General features: G+C 36.2%; 1 protein-coding gene across 8 annotated transcripts in view; it reads left to right on the forward strand.

Annotated features, from left to right (window-relative positions):
• Positions 1 to 21628, forward strand: part of BBS9 (Bardet-Biedl syndrome 9) — a 321666-nt gene that overhangs the window by 77147 nt on the left and 222891 nt on the right. For 7 of the 8 annotated variants that reach the window (XR_015706904.1, XR_015706914.1, XM_087767580.1 and 4 more), the window contains 2 exons: positions 1544 to 1716; positions 3850 to 4002. Coding sequence is in view for 6 of the 8 variants with exons in the window: in XM_087767580.1 (XP_087623706.1) it covers positions 1544 to 1716; positions 3850 to 4002 (326 nt within the window). In the remaining 2 variants the exon portion in view is untranslated. Of the gene's footprint in view, positions 1 to 1543; positions 1717 to 3849; positions 4003 to 4430; positions 4661 to 21628 lie in introns of those variants that run through there. The other variant, XM_087767624.1, reaches the window with a different exon arrangement.

The raw sequence follows: 21628 nt of genomic DNA on the forward strand, positions 1-21628 counted from the left end.
TGGAATGACTGTTGATTTGGCCTGAAAACATCTAAGCTAATTTCCCTCAAGGAAAAATCACTTAAGGCAAAGTATGATGATACATCCAACTAAGTCCAGCCATTACATTGTGAGTGTTTAAAAAATGGATGTTAGGTTGAATGTTATCTTTAGCAGATGGTGTTCTTTTCTTTAACAGGCATGTTTTTAAATAAAACTTGCTTCTTTCCTGTTACACTGTAAACAGAATTTCTCATTCTCTATTCAGTGAAATACGTATCCTGGGAATGATGCCAGTGGTAATGTCAAACAATCTTGAATTACTAATGTTGAGAAAAATTTAAATAAGTACATTCAAGTTCTAAAGAATTCTGGTTAATTTGATTTACTGTGAACCTTGCTAACAAGGGCAAAAAAACCCCAACCTATTTTGTATCAAACCCCAGCAACTCTTTTTCCTCATAGCTGCACTTCTCTCTGTCCTTTTGGATAAGGTATTGGTAGATTAGTAATGAAAAGAAATAAGGAACTGTTGTTTGAAAGTGTTTATCTGGAGAAAAAAAAATAAATGCTGCTATGATTTTCCACAATGTTTTCTTCTCAACATTTAGTTAATTCTGATTTCCTGGAAACTGAAGAGGAGGATTATACAAATGTGGACTAGAAACAACAGAAATAAAATATCATCCCACTAGCTTGATGATTTGACATTCAGTAAAATGGGATAAGGGAATTTGCTGGGACAGATAACACTGGCTAACAGGATTTAGTTTTTCTCTTCAGTTCATATTAACATTTTGATTTCTACACTAAGCTATTTTTACAAAGCCACAGTGCGTAGATGGATAAAAATCACCTTCTGCTAATATTAGCTGTATCTAGAGTGAAGCATAGCACTATCAAAATTGAATAGTGTTGTCTATGACTAGTTAGAGTAATACTTTTCCTTCTAGAAGCTATTCTAGGAAGTGGAGATGTAATAAAAATTATATTGAGTGTATTATCTAAGAACTCAATAACTGTTTCCAAAAGACATTCAAGATTTTAGGTGGATTGGAGTTGATCTGTTACCACTGTTACCAGATGCTTAGGATGCTGTGCTTCTGTCATGGTCCAAAGTGAATTGAGCCTGATTCTACCTCCAACCCCCAGAAAAGCTCACTAAGGTTGTATTATGGCAGAGAATTGCAGATAGCCTGTTGTTATGACTTAATATCATCCAGGAATTCTCTTTTTTCCTTATTATGGTAGTTCTTCATAGGTTTTTGTTCTTCATGAACAGGACCATACTCTGAAGTAAGTAGTCCTGAAGCAATAAATACTTTCATTTTGTGCTACAAAACTGCCTGTTAAAGTTAAGATAAAAGAGTATTTAGGACTGACATCAATAAAATACATGTTCACCAGTGTTTAAGAAATATTTGTATCTCTTACGAAAATCTCATATAGACTTTGGATGCAGTTAGCAAGTTAAATTTGTGTGTGATCTAAACTATGTTGTATAGTGAATGTATATGGCTTAAATGTGTGTTTATTAGTCTTGTATTCGTCCTTGTTTTCAAAGAACGATATAGGATCCAGAGTGATCAGTTAGAAGACCTTTGGCTGATAACAAAAGAGCTCACGCTTCGACTTGAAGAACATTTCAAGAAACAAAACTGTAAAGATTTTGCATGTACCTTTTCTGGTTCAATTCCCCTGCAGGAATATTTTGAACTAATTGATCGACATTTTGAGGTATGTTACATAAGATGTGAATCGTTACTGTTCTGCTAGTTTAAAAATTGTTTGTATGTTAGTACTATGATTATTCAGGTTATAACTATATCACAGGCATTTGGCTTTCAGAAAATAGAAAGTTGCATCTAAGATAGTGCTGGAAAAAATGTCATCACTTGGTTTGTAACATATGGAGTATTCCTTGCCTCTGAAAGAGCCATTGTGATTAGCAGAGTGCAAGTAGCTAGTGTGCAGTCTGCAAATGATACAAATTGTGGTACTAGTATTTGCCCTTCTGCTCACTGCCTGTAGAGAAGCCATAGGTTCTTCATTCACTGATGTCATGTTAACTGTAAAATTGTTTCTAAAATTTGTCCTTAGTTTTAGGTTATTTTACTCTTCTGTAATAATGAAACCAGGAGCTTTTTTTTTTTTCCTGACTCATCCTGGTAATTATATAAAAAGTCCCTTCAGATTTTAAAAAACTGACTGCTCTTGTAGAAGTAGCATTGGAGGCTCAAGGAATTTTACCAGAGCAGATATAAAATAAATGTAATTGCCTTTTCCTGTTTGGTCATGCAGATGACAATGAAAAATCTGCAATAGCTTGTAGAAAAAGCTAATAAAATATATGCACTCCTTCCCCCACCTTTCCAGTAAAAAAAGAGAGTAGCTATTTGAAAATTTCTATTAAACTTGCGTAATGGCAAAAGCAGCAACATATGTATGTAACAATGGGAAATACCATTGGATGTTCTTTCATGCTGCCAAATTTTCCGTGAGGTGGAGGCATCACCACACAGAAAGATAGAAGTTGTAGTTGGGATTCTCTGAGATTTTTTAAGGCGTTAGCCTAGATCCAGGTCTCTTTCTCAAGCTCATGAGTAGTTATTCTGTTGGTCTTTCAATTAACTTGAAATTCAAAAAGTTTGGGTTTTTTTAGTGCTGGTATTGTAGAAATACCTTAAACATAGGCTTCATTAGATTGTATCACAAGCTTAAATACATTCAAGTTTGAAATACAGGTGCGATTGCTGGAATGCTAATTCAGAATCTAATTATGTTGCAGGTGGCTGTTTGAAGTTTCTGAAATTTTACAATAATCATCTGGTTTAAAAAGTATCAAATGAACTGTCAAGGGGATCCTAATGCTCCCATCCCTGTTAGTTTCAACACACTTTTTTTGCCGAGCTTGGGAGATTACCTGAGATGTCCCTTTTTCCCTCCTACTTCTAGAAAAGCTGCATAGTGTTTCTTTTTCTCTTAGCTTTCCTGAACTGTCCTTCATAATCATGTACTGACAGAATGGTATGTTTGCTTATTTTTAAATATAATCTGTTTTCTAAATTTAGGAAACTTAATTATTCTGCTCATTTTTGGGGCACTTTAAAATGAATGTGTGTCATAGTGCTCACATCTGGAAAGCTGTGTGCCTTAATGTTTCTTCTGATAACTTCTGCTAGTTACAGCATGTCAGCTGTACAGAGGAGTCACAGCTTTTTGAAACACTAACCTTTATTTAGTGATTTTTGTGTTAGAGGCATGTACTAGAAAATGGTAATGTGACTAAAAGATAAAATAAGAATTCTTACTATCTGGGCGTTTGATGTACCATCTTGTTAAAAGTTTTGTGAACACTTCAGAAAAGTTTGTTGCTATAGCTGATCAGTACATATAAAAGGAAGAAAGATTTCACTTGAGAAAAAGATAATCCTTCAAACAGTGCAGAATTTAGTACTTCTATTCATGCTTAAGGGCATAACCATTTACTTTCTACTACAATGAATATCAAGTCCAATACACTGTGTGTATGTGTCATAAATAGCACACCAAACCAAGAAGCAGCCCTGAGATCCTGGTGGTGAAATTTCTCTCTTGTTGTTAGGCTTCTTGATGAGATATTTATGCATTTTCAGATTATTGTGGCTGTTGACAATTAGTTTTGATTTCAGTGGCAAACAATAATTCTTTAAAATGTTAATAAGCTTCATGAGGAGAGTAAAATATGAAACTGGTATAAACGACATTATCATATTTGAATAATACACACTGTCCCAAAAATTTTACTATCATTCTCCCATTTCATTTGGAATGTGCATACATAACGTATATGACCCTTAACATGAATTCTTGAAAACCCTTAAATTGCAGCTACGTTTGAATGCTGAAAAATTTCAGGAGCTGTTATCTGAAAGGGCTGTACAGTTTCGAGCTATTGAACGGCGATTGCTGACACGATTCAAAGACAAAACTCCTGCTCCTCTTCAACATCTGGACACCTTGCTAGAAGGGACATTCAGAGAGGTCAGTACAGCTTGATTATGAGCCTAACCTTTCTTTATGTTGTTGGTAAAACTGAGCTTAAAGCATGTAAGCTATGCTTTCCTGGTTACATTTACCATCCAAGAGACCAGGAAACAGTAATTTGTTTAACCTAATATTCCCTGTAACTTTCCAGATGATTTGCAATAGTTTTATTTAATCTGCGACCACAAAATCTTTACTCCTGGGTCTCACCAGCTTGACAGTACATCATTCTTTTCTAACTGATGTTGATAGTGTAAATATTTTATAGTTCATGTGAAAATATTTTATAGTTCATAGCTTGTGTAAATATTTTATGGTACACTGTAAACTGGTGGAATGGTTTGGCTGGTGTAACATTCACAACAAAATTATCTGATGCTGACCATGTCCTTTCTTATGGGGATTTTATGTTCTAATCATTTCAGATGTGACAGCTGCAGAAGAACAATGTTTAAAAAAAAAAATCATTCCTAAACCATCCCCATACTGGAGGTACACAAGGAATAAAACAATTTTTCTTCCTTTTCCTGCCTCAGCCGTGCTTTGCTTTAGAATAACCCTTGCCTCCCCTTTGCCGAAGAAGTTACTTTATTTTGTACTTTTCTGTTGGAGGATCTGATTTGACTTTCTAACATGCCTTGTTAGATAATCTGAGTCACAGTTAGATTCCTTGCTGGAAAAAAGACTTACCTTTATGTGCTGTTATATATGACAACAATTGAAAAACAAAGGTGTTAAGGAAAAATATTTTTCCTTACTGTTTGCTGTAAGAAAACATTTCTCTAAATTGGAGAAAACTGCCTTTCCATGTATGATTATACATAAGTCAGGTCTGCTTTTATTTCAGTCCTTACTGTGAATGATTTAACTATGAGATGGTTAAGTTTGAAAGTGGGGGTTTTCTGGTTACTTTAAGAAATACTAGGTATTGTTGTGATAGATGGGTGGTTCTTTAACACTTTGAAATGGCATGACCAAGTAACCCCTAAAATAAACAAAAGTGAGTATCTTAAGTCTGCTTTTGCTGTGTAGAACTGTCGCCTTTAAACTTAAAAGCAACTGGGATGTGCTTGACAGTTTTCTTATGTAGTTGAATTGAAAGATGAGTTCTGAGAATATGACAAAAATCAGGTACTTGAAATACATGCATATTGCAGAAGCTTATTTTATAACGTCCTTCAAACCAAAATTAGATGGGTGCTTTTCTTAATAATTACTATTGTAAGCTTTTTAAATTAGAATTAGTGTAGTTGAAAGGAGAATGAGGAAAAATATTTCTTTCCAGAGAACAAATGCTTACATTCTTCCAGGCATGCTAAAACTTTGTTTTAGGCAAGCTCACATTTTTCTTGGTTGGTTCCCTTTATTGTTTTCTTTTGTTCATCTGAATTGCCTTACAACAAAGAAATGTTGTTGTTAGTACAAACAAAAGTGTAGTAAAATAGTAATTGCCATAGACCCCACTGCTATGTATGTTGTTTTGAAAGTGAGAGCTGTGGTAGGATTTAATACTGTCTCTTTGCTATGTGGGTGAGATGAAATTGCTCAATGATGCATTTCCTGTATTAGAAAAGACCTTGTTTTCTTTAATTCCGTATCATCTTCTGTCTTTATTTGAACAAGTATATGTAATGCAAATAGTTGAAGTATTCAAAATATGGTACATGTGTTTTCAGTAAAGGAATAATGAGGCCGGATAAATATGAGCAGTGTAAAGTCTCACTCCAAGAATTCTTTTAAGTGTGTAGCCTTTTTGATATTGGAATTAATATGATTGTATTTTTGAGAATACTGCTTTTCAGAAGAATTGTTCAAACAAGTTGTCTCTTTTTCCTTTTGGAAAGTTGTCTTTGAGCACCGTGGTTGTGTTTAGTACTTTCCCTAATGCAGAATGCATTCAATGAAGAATGATGATCCACACACCATAGACTCTTAGTGGAATGATTCTTATTTGCTTCAGTGGAATTTGGATTGAACTCTGAATGTACAAATTTTAGGGTTTTTTTGTAATAAAACAGATATGATAAATCCTAGAATAAAATACTCTAACTGTTAGAAAAGAAATAGATTTTTATTCTCTTACCATTGTCTGAGAATCTCATCTTCTCCCTTATGTTAAATATTTTTATAATGAGAAAAGAAAGATTTGGGTTGTTTTGTCCTCTCATTTTTCACCAAAGTAATTGTTACATACAAAGAAAGGTTTTGTTAATTTTTACATTGGCTTTTGTGATCAGAAGAGAAATGTATACGTTTTGGTTTTATAGTGTATTCCAAACCTTTTCATCTAGAATAGGAAGGAGTATAAGCATGTGATTTTATTATTCTTTTTAACCCAGAATCTCCAGGACTTGGGCTCTATATGAGTTACATTCTTAATAAAATAACTATTATAACTTAGGATTTTTTTAAAATTGAAGCTGTAATGGTATAACCTCTCCAGATCCACAGGGATAAAAAGATGCCTCTTATTGCTTCCCTTATTTCCTTGCATCAGAACAGTTATACAGCAGATATATAACCTTTGTGTGAACAGCCTTTTAAATACAAATCCAGTGATGGTGAATATTCAGCTCATATCGTTTCATTGCCTAGGTGTGATACGTACCTACTTTAAACTTAGCCTGTACAGCTTCTTTGCCCACTTGCAAATTGTTATGAATTGCTGAACTGATTTGAATTTTACAACTGAAGTATATTGTAAATGCTAATTTTCAGATTTTCAACTTCAAGTAAAAGTTGTGTTTGTGTGATAGGTAGATGTACAATGTGTGTCAAACCTATAAATGTCAAACCAGAGAAAATTAATGAAGCTGCATTTAATTCTCGGGTAAAAAGCATTTCTATTTATGAACTAAATTTTTGTATTAGTCTCTGTACATTACTAACAAGGCAGGATGTATTTAGTGCTACAATAAAATTACTAATGGTTTTATTATAAGGAAACTTTAGCCTTACTTTTCATCTTCAGAATAACAGAGAAACATATAAGCAGGCATCAGTGTGCAATGATCATAGAATCATAGAATCGTTTAGGTTGGAAAAGACCTTTAAGATCATCAAGTCCAACTGTAAACCTAGCACCGCCAAGTCCACCACTAAACCATGTCCCTAAGCACTGCATCTACCCATCTTTTAAATATCTTCAGGGATGGAGACTCAACCACTTCCCTGGGCAGCCTGTTCTAATGCCTGACTATGCTTTCAGTGAAGAAGTTTTTCCTAATATCCAATCTAAACCTCCCTTGGTGCAACTTGAGGCCGTTTCCTCTTGTCCTATTGCTTGTTACTTGAGGAAAAAGAGACTGACCTGCACCTTGCTACAGCCTCCTTTCAGGTAGTTGTAGAGAGTGATAAGGTCTCCATTGAGCCTCCTTTGCTCCAGACTAAACAACCCCAGTTCCCTCAGCTGCTTCTCATAAGACTCGTTCTCTAGACCCTTCACCAACTTCGTTGCCCTTCTTTGGACATGCTCCAGCACCTCAGTGTCTGTCTTGTTGTGAGGGGCCCAAAACTGAACACAGTATTTGAGGCGTGGCCCCACCGGTGCCAAGTACAGGGGGACGATCACTTCCCTAACCCTGCTGGCCACACTGTTTCTGATAGAAGCCAGGATGCTATTGGCCTTCTTGGCCACCTGGGCACACTGCTGGCTCATATTCAGCTGGTTGTTGACCAGCACTCCCACGTCCTTTTCTGCCAGGCAGCTCTCCAGCCACTTGTCCCCCAGCCTGTAGTGTTGCATGGGGTTGTTGTGACCGAAGTGCAGGACCTAGAACTGAGCCTTGTTGAACCTCATACAATTGGCGTTGGCCCATTGATCCAGCCTGTCCAGGTCCCTCTGTAGAGCCTTCCTACCCTCCAGCAGATCAATGCTCCCAGGCAAGTTGGTGTTGTCTGCAAACTTACTGAGGGTGCACTGGATCCCCTCATCCAGATTGTTGATAAAGATAGTAAACAGAACTGGCCCCAATACTGAGCCCTGGGGAACACCATTTGTGACTGGCTGCCAACTGGATTTAACTCCATTTACCACAACTCTTTGGACCTAGCTGTCCAGCCAGTTTTTTTACCCAGTGAAGAGTATACTCGTCAAAGCCATGAGCAGCCAGTTTCTCCAGGAGAATGCTGTGGGAAAGGGTGTCAAAGGCATTACTAAAGTCCAGGTGGACAATATCCACAGCCTTTCCCCCATCCACTAAGCGGGTCACCTTGTCATAGAAGGAGGCCAGGTTAGTCAAGCAGGATCTACCTTTCATAAACCCATGCTGCCTGGGCCTGATCCCCTGGTTGTCGCGTACATGCTGTGTGATGGCACTGAGGATGATCTACTCCACAACTTCCCCGGCACTGAGGTCAGGCTGACAGGCCTGTAAGTTTCCCAGATCCTCCTTCTGGCCTTTTTTGTCGATGGGGGTCACATTTGCTAACTTCCAGTCAACTGGGACCTCCCTGGTTAGCTAGGACTGCTGATAGATGATGGAAATCTTGCTTTTGGTTTTATAGTCCTGTTTAATCTTTTCTTCTAGAATTTGTCTTTCTGAAGTAATATTATAGGTCTAAATAGATTTGAGCGAGTATTAACAACGGTTAACAAATAGTGACATCAGGTATCCCATTTTGGAAGGAAAAGAAAAGCTGTTATATACATAGTAGCCTTGTATACTAGAAAAAGGAAATGTTATTCTTATGATGTTTAGGAATGATTTGTAGGGAGGTGCTATGAAAATAATGGGAAAATCAATTTGCAATAGATGCTATTTGTATGCCTATGAATTAATTTCTTGATTTCTGGTTAAAAAAATTACCAGTGCAATTGGACATGCTGCTAGCTCTTGTTCTAAGAAAGGTATTTAACTAGATAAATTTAAAAGCACTTGAACAGTAGTTGAGATTGCATAGATGTTTTGTAGTTTAAAGGACTTCAAATGTGAAATGAGACTGCAGCAAATATTATGGTAGCTGTTGTAAACAGCATGTACTTTGTATAATGCTCACCTACTAGAGACATGTTATTGCTTGAAAGTGTAATTTAATGATCTTTAATCTCTACAATGTGTTTTCTGTCATATTTAAAAAAAACCAAACAAACCATCAGAGTTTGGCAGTAGCTGCAGGTGCTTGCCCTGGAATTATAATTTTCATGCATTGACTCTTGACATACATTATTTGGGTTTCCAGGTACAAGCTAGAATTAACAAGGGTCATAAAAATCAGATAGTTCAATTTCTTATTTCAATCCATATAGATTTTATCCTAGTCAATCTAGGCAATGCTAGCTGTGTCTAGTTGTAAACTGTGTTTAACCCTGTAACCATGTTTAGAAGACTACTGTAGTTACATTCTTTTAGGGAAAGAGGAGGAAGGATGAATTTGAAATGTGGAGTGCAGTTCTCCTAGGGCATTAACTGTTGCTTAACTGATTTTAAATACTTAAAACATGAATCTGAGGCAAGATTGAACAATTCAAGTTTTACAAAAAAATGTAATGACAAAGTCAAGTTTACAGAAAATGTAATGACAAAGCAATTGCTTCTAGCTTGCATTGTATTACAATAATAAGTAGCAAAATTAAGATAAAACATGAAGCAAACAGATTTGTCCTGTATCCCCACACTTCCATCATATGTAGTAAGCATAGCTCCTTTCTGATTCTTTGATGCCACTATTGCACATATCTCAGGTTTCGCCATGTTCTGAGGCTTCTTCATCTCCACCCTGTGAAACCACTAACTCGCTCGTGCTTTCTAATACTGACATCTCAGCTTTTACCCATGGCCCCAGCACCCGCCCTCTCAGTTGCTTATTTGTGCACCGTCAAGCTAGTGCACTAGTGCTGACTGGCAGTAGCCACCTAACCAGACAAGATGAATCATGTCGCCTGTCTCAGTAGAAATACTAATAGTGTCTCTCCCATCCCAGTCTGCTAATTTAAAAAACATATAGAGGAACTTAATGATTTCTGGATCTTCATGTCGCTGTAAAATTTTGTGTGGTCATTGGAAATGACAGTTACTAGGAATGGACTGACAGCAAGACTGACATAAATGGTCAGCACAGGTGCATAACTTTAGACATCTAGGCTTAATGACTGTTCTACAACAGTGGGTCTTTATTTTTGATTGGTGATACATTTTAGCTTTTCTTTCTTTAAGGTACTTAATAAATTTGAGACCGTCTTGTCATTAGTAAGAGGATCTAACATGCTTTTCTAAACAGAACTGCTAGAACTAATTGATGCTGCAAGTTTATTCCCTTTATTTTCTCCTAATTTGGCTATTCTGTCATGGTCATCTTATTTATATTATTACTGAATAACCTGTCTCACAGAAATACTTGGCTGTAAGCAGCAATAAAGTGGCTTTCAACATAACTTTCAGATTTTGCTCTGTAAACAACTAGAAGTTGTCCAGTTCATTCTGCTGTCTTTAGTATAAGGGTTGTATTTATCTTGGCTGGTCTTGGTCTTGCATCTTGTGAGTTCTGCATATGAATTGTAGCTTGAAGAGATTCAGGCGTATAGGAATTTTTTACTTAAAAACTCTGAAACAAGGGGAAAAGTATTCAAATAGTCTTTCAGATTTCAAGAGGTGCTCACAGGCTTCTGTTTACAGGGAATAGGAACAAACACTATTCCTACATTTTTTTTTTCAGTGTAATCTCCCTCATCTGTTCTCCCTTCAGCATTCCTATATTGTTTATCTTGTTCATATAGCTAGCAGCACTGGAAAGTAAGTGTAGCATTTCACCATCAGTCTGTTAGGAGTGGTCAACAAACACAATTGCTTCTAGGTAAGGATACAATGGCTCCTCATTTAGAATAAAGAAGGCAATTCCATCGGGATCCATTTTAGTTCTTTACATAGCCGTAAAGTGTGTAGGCATTTGTCGGCTGTGACTGAGAAAGCTTTATCTGCATATAAGGGTATCCATTTTCCTTGAGGTATGTGATCTCAGCTGTCCCTCACATATACAGCCCTGGATGTTAGTTGGGTATCTTTAGCATTAAGTAGAGACTTCTGGAGAAACAGATGAATTTTGCGAAGCATTTGGAAGCCAAATGTCTCCAAACGAATGCACTGGTTCTTTTAATTAGCAACGTGACAGGAGTTGCCCTTTCTCTTTCATATGACAGTTTTGAAGAAAGGTGCTTCTAATATTTTCAGAACTTTATGAACTTTGTTACACAACTGTTTCTTTGTTGTAGCCTAATTTAAACAGAAAGATGGACTATTTCATGTTTTTGAGATGGAATTTAAGCAATTGTGCTGTGAATTACTGCCAACTGCTAAAACTTAGGACTGGCCCACAGTTTAGTGCCACAGCACAGGATTGTAGTTAGGTGTCCTTATCTTTGTTCTTTGTTTATGGATAACTTCTCTTGCAACTGGTTTGATCCTTTTGGAGCCCTTCAATCCCATGTTATTTTCAGAGTGACATTGAGTAGCCGTACTACGTGACAGGATCTATTCTAGTCTTGAAAGCTGACATTTAAATAATTAAATCTAAAGCTTTTCTCAAAGAAAGAAAAAAAATTTAGAGCAACACCTGATTAAAGCATGTAGGATCAGACTTGCAGCTTTAAATTTACTCTAAAATACACAGACAAAAAGAACATTCAGCTCATGTTAAAGTGTTAACTAAATGTTTTTTTAGAAAAGCATCCAAAAAGAGAGAGCTATGATACAATAAACTTTCAAAGTTAAATGTATGGAGAAAAAGCAAATCTTTTGTATCCCTGGACATAATTTAGGAGGCCACAGGAAGTGCACTAAATATTTATGTTTCTTGAGGTTTCACCAGAATGTGTAATTAATCTGAATTTTGGACAGAACTTAAAGGAACTTAGAGTCCCTTTGAGCACATCTTACTTACCAAGACAATTGTGAGGAATTTTCACCCTAGTGCTGCTGATCATGCATGTTATGTCTCTCTTTCATTGTGGTTTGTGATCAAGCAAGGGTGTTGAAACCTTGTCAAGCTGTATTTTAAGTATTAAAACACTGTGCGCCAGTTCTTGTCCATTTTATAGTATTTGACGCTATCAGGCAAGATTAGTTTTGGGTGTAAATCATTATCATAATTGAGATAACTAGTTGATTCAGAAGTATATCTTCTAAATGGTGTGATTTCCTCTCTGAAATTTCAGCACTTCAAATGAAAGCCAATATTTCAATTAGCAGTTGACAAGTGTCTAAATGTAAGCATATTTTGTCCTTTTTGTCTAACACTTTTGATCAGTTTTCAGAACAGATCCTTAGCTGATTTAAACCACCATTATTCTGGAGAGCCTGGTTTATAAGACATGGGGTTCTGGCACAGTGTTTAAGGGCTTGCCTTTATGCCTGGGGCCGTTCATGCATCTGCTTTGCCCGTGTTCAACACCAGCTAGATGTGAGTGTGATTGTATTGGGTTTGCATGGCAAGGTTTTGGTGGCTCCCAGTTGGAGATGGTTCACGATCTCCTGTCTTTCAACTGGTGTGGAACAACTTTGTGACTGTCCACACCCTTCTCTGCAGATCTGTTCTAACCTTTTGCTGTGCTGTTTGGTGCTGTGACAAGCAGAATTGCAGGTGCTCTCTGTCTTTCGGTCTCTAGGTGTGTGCTCTAGGTTCGACCTTGTATCTGGTATCTCTCTTGCTCAGTTTCCTGGAGTCCAGTTAGCTCAAACTGCTGACAGCTCTTCCAGCTTCATCCGGTTCCTGATACTGAATTTCCCCGCTACTGAAGGCATGTGTATTTGACACTTACAGTAAATTATAATTAAATTCTGGGAAGGAATTTTTAAATGTGCATGAGCATGTGCATTTTGTTTTTAAACAGTGTGAAAAATACAGCTGTGTACAGATCCACCCTAATTGGAAGGTTCTACTTTATTTTCATCTCTTCAGCAAGAGATTTGGATCTGTCACTGCCTTTTGAAAGGAAGCGCAATCTCCCCTCTTTGCCTCTGCTTGTTTCCCATTTCTCTCTGCTCTCAGAATAAGCTTCCCCCAGCTATCAAATGACACTCTCCCATTTGATTTTTGGGTCTTTTATTTCTGGGACTTGGTTGCAGACTCACATGATTGAACTGACTTCCCGTCAAGTTTTTTTGATTTAAGGAAATGGAAATACTCTGGGTTAGTATTCCTTGGTGTTTTTGGTCTGTTAGATGGAGTAATTTCTTTTGATATTTCCATATTGATTTCAGCACAAAGATGAAGAGTATATCAAAGGCAAATGCCTTTGCCCTCCTTAGATGTAGGTAATTTATAGGCAGTAGTATAAAAGGATATATGTTTGTGTATGTGTGCAGATGCATATATATATATGTACATACACATAATTCATCATAGCCTCATTTCAGTCTTCAGAATTGTTTCTGAATGTCTTTTTAGAATTGTACAACTTAAGAGCCGGAATTTTACTTCTGTGATAGTTGATACCAACAGGTCCAGTACCTAATATACTAAAGAAAAAAACATCTTCCCATTTCTCTCCTTACCTCATGTCCATCTACTGATTTAGGAAGCTAGGCTCTTTATTTCTAATTTGTAATCTGCTAGATAGGAAATACGAAATAAGTATGGGCATTATAATTTTTTTAAGTAAATATAATTTTCTAATCTTTTGAAAGCATAAGTACTGTTCCTTGCATTATTCTGACACTTCAGTCGGTGGTGGTTTGTGGTCAGTGGCAAATAAAACTCATTATGTTCTATTCACTAAAACACATGGAATGTCATTAAAGGTCCATTAACTCTTTGTTCAAGCCCCTTAACTCCTTTCCTTGCTTATTAATCAGTTGATAAAAATCTCAAAAGTGATCATTAATGATTGAGTATTCTCTCTAGAGTCGCACTTCTGACACACATGGCCTCAGGAACTTGACATTTTGGGAATGATTCATTACTTGATTAGTAAGGACTTTTACCTCAAAGCAAAGCCATTAGGGTTTATCATGCATGACTCAAAGGCTATATATCGCACCCGCTCCTGTAATAGTAATTTTCCCCAGATAATGTCAGTGAGAACTACACCCATAGTATAAATTAGCTCTTTTTGGCTTGAATAAATATGCTGTTCTTCGGGGGAGTTATATTTAACTTTTCTTATTTTATTGCTGTTTCTGCTAAACGTAGTTTTTTCATAGCCACTAAAAGTAGCTTATTGGCTATTACATATAATTAAAATTCTCTATTTTACTAGTGTTCAAATAGTGTTATATTTCTGTTTCCCTAAGACTTATTTAGCTTTAACAGTGGAAGACTTACAATGTCATCAAAGCCCCTTTTTATTAGAAGATGTATTCCAAAAATGTCTGAAAGTAGTTAGCTGTGCTTGGGTAGCATATATTAGGATTCCTGGCACAGCTCTTCTGTATTTTGTTCTGTGGTAGCAATTACTTGCTCCAGTGTGGGGCTGTCTTCACTTCAGGTCAGCCAGTTTGTGGGACAAATAGGTAAAATGGCTCATATCTTCAGTAAGGTTTTTTTTTTTTGTGGAGGGAGTTAGACACGTGTAAAAGCTGGAAACAATACAGCCATAACAAGAGAAAGAGGTTGGAAGTAAAATGTCCTTGTGTGTGTCAGTATGGCACAAGGCGCCTCAGCTGGGGTCTGTTGAACTGCATTCAGTCTGGCCTGTCACATTTTGCACATAGGAGCGTTTCAGCTACACTGTGCTATGTCATACAGCCCTATCTACTGAATTGCTCCCCTTGAACCTGTGAATAGCCAGGTTTGAACACCCACTGCTCCATTCCAACTACTAAAGGACCAGAAGTATGATTTTATTTAATTTTTTTTCTCCCCCAGTCCACCCTGGGTGTGGTTCCCACTTTAGAGCTGTTGCACCAATGTGACCTACCAGAGGATTCCCCAAACTTTGATTCAGTCCTCAGGGGTACAGGCAGATTGTACCCTCTGGTGTATAAAGGCAATGGTAGGAAGTGATTTATGTCACTTCTTGTGGCAAAAATATTCTTTGGCACTTCTTCTGACATTTGTTTTCATTGGCTAATGCCTTTTTCAAGAGGGAAAAAAAATATTCCTTTGTAGGGGTAGATCTTGTATCCTCAGCCTAACATGAGCTCACCAGACCATATATGAGAGCCTTCTGTAGGGACTGAAAGAACCTGTGTGCATTTGAATGAGTGAAAATGGAACCTGTTGGCTACAATTCCCCAAAGAAAGGAATACTGATAAGTCTTATTTCTTTATCAGATATGACATTTCTTTCAATCTGAAATATCAGATGCCTGTGCTGAATCATTGACAGGCTCTTTCACTGGGAGAAATGTACTCCATAGGCAAGAGAGGAAGCGCTATGCAGTAGTGTAATCAAAACTTGAATAAAAAAATGGATACCATCTTCATAGAAGGATAGAAAACACTATTATTTCATGCTCCCTGGGAAGTTTTCTGTATCAGTCCTGTAATTATGCAGTACAAATGCATTTGAGGCATAAAAGCTATACAGCTGAGAACAACTAGTGAGTGTATGTGGTGGAATATACAATGGTTACTTTGCAAGTTTGGATATGTGATCTTTGTGAAATTGCTCATTTTAATTGAGTGGTCCAGATGTGATGAATTAAGTGAATATTAAATTATCAGTTTTGGTTAATTTCTGCAGACAGTACTAAGAACATTTTTGGTGGCTTCTGATGTAATTTTAATAGTTTGCTTTTGAGTGGCTACTGTACTTGTTTTACCAGTATGTACATGGGTGCTGTGCCTTCAGGTAGCTGAAATAACACTGAACTAGATAATTTTCTGGTGTAAGCTCACGATAAGTGATACTGATTTCTTTGATGTGCAATAGATCATAATTTTGCATTGTGGTTGAATGGCAAGTATATGTTGGTTTCAAATTCATGCTGAGTAAATATTTCAGACTTTGATACTTGGATTCAGTAAAATGCTTGGGTTCATGTTGATTTATACGTTCATTATACCAACGACTAAATAATAAGGGGAGAGCTACATAAGTCATAATTTAATAGCATTTTATGCCAAACCGATTTAAAATAAAACAAGAAGACCTCCCTCCCTGCATGTGCCATCCCCCCCCCGAAAAAAACAAACAACAAAAAAACAACAAACCACAAAACCCAAAAGAAACCCACCTGGGAAATAAATATTTGAGGGCCAAATTAACTAAATTATTTACTGGGTATTGAAGTGGATTTGGTTACTGTTGTATCTTTACTGTAAACCCAGCAACACCAAGCTATTTTGTTTGCTAACTTAATCTAAAATCATTTTACATCGGTCTCTAAAACTACTTATTTCCATTAACATATAGTGAATGAGCATCTAAATCACTGTTCTGTTGATCTTGGGTACTCTTCCAGGTGTGACATTTAATTTAGTCACTGATGATGGCTGTCCCAAAATGACTTGTATAGACCATTGGTCTACCCTATAGACCAATGTCAGAAGTGGGAATAGACCTCAGGTCATCAGTCCCCTGCTCTGCCCAGTACATCTAATACTGCTTACGGATTCATTGCACACTCCTGATCAGCTGAATTAGGATTCTGCTTGGTGTTACTTACCAGAGGCAGTATAGTAGTAGACTATGGATTCCTGAAGAAAAAAAAAAACCAAAATTAGTATAGACACTTTATTAAAAAAAAAAAAAAAATCTGTTTCTGTGTGTATGTTCCTTGCAGTCAGCTCACAGCTGCCGCTCTAGCCACTACCTCTCTGAGGAAGAATGTAACTTGTGTGGTCATTTTCCCAATTTAGATCTTTTTAATAAAAGGTACAGTTTATGTTGGAGCTAAACTGTTGGTTAAATCTGTAAATTGACAAAAACAAAAGGGAAAAGAACTTTCTTCTCCATTTCTTCTTGCCAGTTGGCATCTCAACAGGTCTATTTTATGTTTCAGTTGTGCTTAACTACTACCTTCCACACAGTAGATATTTCTACATTGTGAAGCCTTTAATTATTCCGTTGTGGATAATTTAAATCAGTATGAAAAGGAAAAAGGTGGCTAACGCAGGAAAAGTTGGTGTCATGAACTGAGGGGGTCAGAAGTCAGGAAGGAAGAAGACAGTAATGATGAGTGTCATAAATACAGAGGTATTATTTTAAGGTTTTTATTAAACAGAATGTTCTGCCCATTCTGCTTGCCTTGAGTTCTTTAACAAAGTTTTGTGGCTGCCAATTTCTTGGTTTAGTATTTGCAATGTTATTGATACAGACTTGGTATTATTTAGACATCTTAAAATTGTTTGCTTGAGTCCCTTGTTGGGTGGACGACGAGGACTCTGATGTGTTGAGGTGGCAGGTGTTCACTGTAACAGCTGTAATCCTTATTTTTCCAAAAATCCTTTTGGTCAACCTAGAAAACATTACGTATGGGTGCTGAAGACTATGTATATACTTGCCAGCCCAAATTCCTGTAACATGGGAAGGAGAAGTGGAGAAAAAGACATTATATATCACAGGAACTGAATTTTTTAAATGGTATTTTTAAAGGAATCATTCCATTTCCTTTTAGGAAATTTGAAAATATTTGGTAGGGATAACATAGTTTTTATCTTGTTCATTGCTTATACTCTTAAGGCCAATCTGCTTAGAAAAAGCAACGCCTATTAAAGGCCTTTGAATTCAGAGTCTTTCATGTTACAATGTGTCTATTTACTGCTGTCAGTAGGCTCGTAATATATTTAGCTTGAAGAGGTTAACAAGCATACCTTGGAGTGTTACTTTTATTTTCTGTTCTGTGACACTTAGCAAAATCCCATTATACAATTGAGTAGTATTATAATGTTAAAATGTTAATTTGTTCTGCATTCCGTTAAAATTGGATTTTTTTCTTGTGCATTGGCCCATGCATTTTGTATAAAACCTATAATTTAAACACTACACCATAGAAATGCCCTAAATTAGTAACCTTTTGCCTTTGCTACCTTAATTACATCTCATTATTTAGTACTTAAAGAGCAACCTCTAGCTATTGGTTAAATATTTGCTAGCTAATTACATTTGTCATGTTAAAGAAAACAGTAGCCCTTGCTTCTGTTCCAATTTGAATGGGGTTTCAGAGGTTTGAGAAAATGCCATGCTTTGCCAGAGGAGAAGTAAACTTTTTGCATTTTCCTTATTTTTTCATTTCTCCTTAATGAGCATTTCATCGTGCATTAGCTGTCTGTTACATTCCAGTAGGCAATTGAAAGTCTGTCTTAAAATAAGTATTTTCAAAAGGACTGTTATGTTTCAATATGTTCTATGTCTTCTAGCTACATTTATTCCTTTTAGGTTTTATAAGCATCTGATATACTCAATTTCTGTTCTCTTTTTATTGTGGAAACAAATATGAAGCAGATTACTTGTTGACTACTAATGCTATCTCTCAGATTTTTACCTCCTTTTGGGAAGAAGTCTGTATTGTTTGATTAGAATCACAAGGAATATGATTCATTAAAACATCTGTTGAATTGTCTTTCCTGAGAAATTTAAAGATCACTTCTCCTGTTTGTCTTTGTTTTTTTAATTGTATGCAGAAATTATAAACTGCAAAAGTTATGAACAGCTTGCAGGTTAACTTAATCTTCAGTATTTTATTCGTGTCTATTGGATTGTAGTTTTGCATTTTGTTTTGCTTTATCTTTTGCTATTTTTTCCTTTGTATAAAAGCATGCAAAGAGATTGTAGTTTGTAATTGCAATTAGAATTCCACGATGTGAAATTCCCTGTCATATGCAAAGATATCCTGCTTCATTTCCTCTTTTACTTTTTTTTCTGAGGTCTATAGTAGTGGAAGCTTGTCTACAACAGATTTGTCTATCTGACTTGATTCCTACCCAGTACATAACTATTGCTCTCCTTGTCTAGTACTTAACTTGTTGCCTGCACTGTCCATTTGCTTTTGGAAGCCCTGTGTCTCCAAAAAGTTCCTTCACCCATTCTTCCCGTATGTTTTGTTACATTATGGGTTAAAAATTGCAGACTGGCATGGTTACAGTTTGAAGTGTAACTCTCCATTTATGTTCATTGTTACGATATCACTGACCTTGTATTTTTAACAAAGGCACCAGAGACAAATAGAGAAAAACATGTTGCTACAAGTCTTCATCTTGCTCGTGTGTTTTTTCTTCTGTGGGATACCCATTTATGGAACAGAGAAACATTTGGCCTCTAGTGTATAAATTTGTTCCTATGAAAACTAGTTTTTATTTCTGAAATGTATTTTATTAAACTTTTTTGAGGGTAGTGGCGGGGGGAATACCAGCAGCACATTTATAGAGAAACTGGTTGGCCTGTCCAATTTTAGGCTAAGTACTTCAGCCTTTGAAGTAGATAGTTTCTCTGAAAACTTCTTTTCATGTTTTGTTTCCTGTGTCACTGTTTATACATTCTATATCTGTAAGCTCTGAAACGATTACTTCATTATTCATGTGAGTGTTTGAGTGATTTGTTGATTATTGTCTGTATTTATTCTTGAGTTTGAATTCAGCAAGGCAATCTGTAAAGGCAGTGACTGCCTAAGAGGCCCTGTTGTTCTTTGAGAGAAAAAAAAAAAAGTAGTTCTGAGGAAACCTTTCCCTGAGAAGAGTTTGAGGTTTATGTGGATTACAAAGCATTAAGAAGGGTCATTCCTTAATTTTCTTTCCGAGTAAAAATGCCAAGATACAATTTTAGCAGGTATTAGTAAAAATTGAAAAGTATGCTTTGTGTTCCGGGACTGGTGCCAACATCTTTATTTGCAACTCCCAAGACAGGTCTAAGAGTGAAAGCCTTTCCTCATTGCCCTCAGAAGACTGCTAGAACAAGCCTGTGACATTTCTGTTCTGTTGCATCTGTGTTATTTACTTTCCCTAGAAATATGTCTTGTTTTGGCTTTTTTTTTTTGAAGTTTATGGTCACTGCAAGGCAGTTTACTCTCGAGGGGGCGGGGAAAGGAAAGAAAAAAGTCATAACCCTTTGTTTTGATCACAGGTGCATTTTTCTAGTAGGAGGTCACATTTAATTTGTGTAGCATTTTTGGGTGATTCTGGAGCAGATCCTCAGCCAGAATGAATTATCATGGGAGCTAATAGCTCTGACTGTTAACACAAGCTGAGGTCTGTTCTCTAGCCCAGGTAAGTTTCTTCATTTTTTCAATGAAAAAAATGGGAGTGTAAATTTTAATATTTCATAAAATGTAAATTGTAGTAATTTTTTTGAAGAGATTCAAAGTTTCTCATTTTCTGTGAATGTTACAATAACCTATGCTGTCTCTTAATTTTTTCATCTTTTGATCAGGTATCAAATGGAGGAGGTTAGGTTTCTGTGCATATGTTGCTTTTTTAAAATAGTTTGTTTATCAGGTGAAGGGTAGTTAAAATGATGCATGCAAGTCCGGGCTCTTCCAATCTGCATTCCAAGAGGCTTTTCAGTGCCTTATTGAGGTACTTAATTTGTTTTAGTTTTGTTCTGAGCAGTAGGGAGCCCTTTTTAATCCTGTTCTATCTAGGACTGTTTCAGGTGCTCTATTTTTGAAAATGGTCCACTTTATTAGGTCAACTAAATATAATTTTAAATGTCTAAATTCTGGTTTGAAAAATACATGTGCTTCAAAAGAGTACATTTTTACAAGAAATAAGATTCCTGGATTTTTGCCTCTTTGTTAACTTCTGCATTGCATACAGAACAATGTTGCTTTCAGTTGAAAAATGGATTGTTCCAGCAGAGTGCAGCAAAAGACAAATATTGTAAATATGTTTGGCTTTCCTGTCAAGAGTTGGTAGGTTGTAAAAAAGGAAGAACTTGGATAAGGAGCACATAATTCATAAAATACAAAATAAATTATGGAGGAACTCTATAAGAAGATTGTGGTTTAGTTAAGTTCTTTTTGCAGCTTTTTCCTTCTGCAACTCTGAGACATTGGTAGAATTTACTAGGAAAATAATCATTAAAGTAGTGTTAATATGTAGTGAATAAGTAAAGTCTAAGATCTCTCAAGCATTCCTGGTGAACAGAAGCAGAACTTGGAATTGTAGGTAGCTAAATGCTACTGGTTAGTAATTTATCTGAGGCTGGACTGCAAGCTAGTGGAAGAGTTGAGACTACAATTCAGGATTTGTCCCTTCTTCCTCATACTTATGCTATTAGACTCCCCTGCCTTTTATTTTAGCTACTAATGTTTTGCGTTTTTTTTCCCCCCTGCTTGATTGGTTAGAAGGCCTTATTTTTTTGGCCTTTGTTTCACCATAACATGCATAAAATTTGCTTTTGCCTTTTGAAGCCTTAGTTTAAATGCCACCATGAAGAAAAGACTCTGTAGTTACCTTGACTCTCCAAAATGTAAGTAAGAGTAGTGTGCAAATACTGGTTTCTGGATAACGTATACAATTTGAGTCAGTCTTCTGGTTTAATCTTAGTGAAAAATCCCAATGATGCAAAAGGATTCTTGCATATTCCTTATGTCTGCATGTCTAAACTCACTTTAAGATATTTTTTCTTTATATAGGCATAGCTTTGCTGGATATTAGCAATATGAAAGAATAGTGAAGAGACCACCTAGAAATACAGGTTTTTTATAACGCTAAAGCCAGTAGTAGTTTTCAGAAGCTGAAAAGAGAAAATTTATTCTTAAAACATGTTAATGAGTGTAAGAGCTACATATTTAGCTAAGAAAAAAAG

This window comes from Nipponia nippon, unplaced genomic scaffold, assembly GCF_047370975.1.
Source record: "Nipponia nippon isolate SJK-2023a ecotype South Korea unplaced genomic scaffold, ASM4737097v1 scaffold_1, whole genome shotgun sequence".
NCBI lineage: Eukaryota > Metazoa > Chordata > Aves > Pelecaniformes > Threskiornithidae > Nipponia > Nipponia nippon.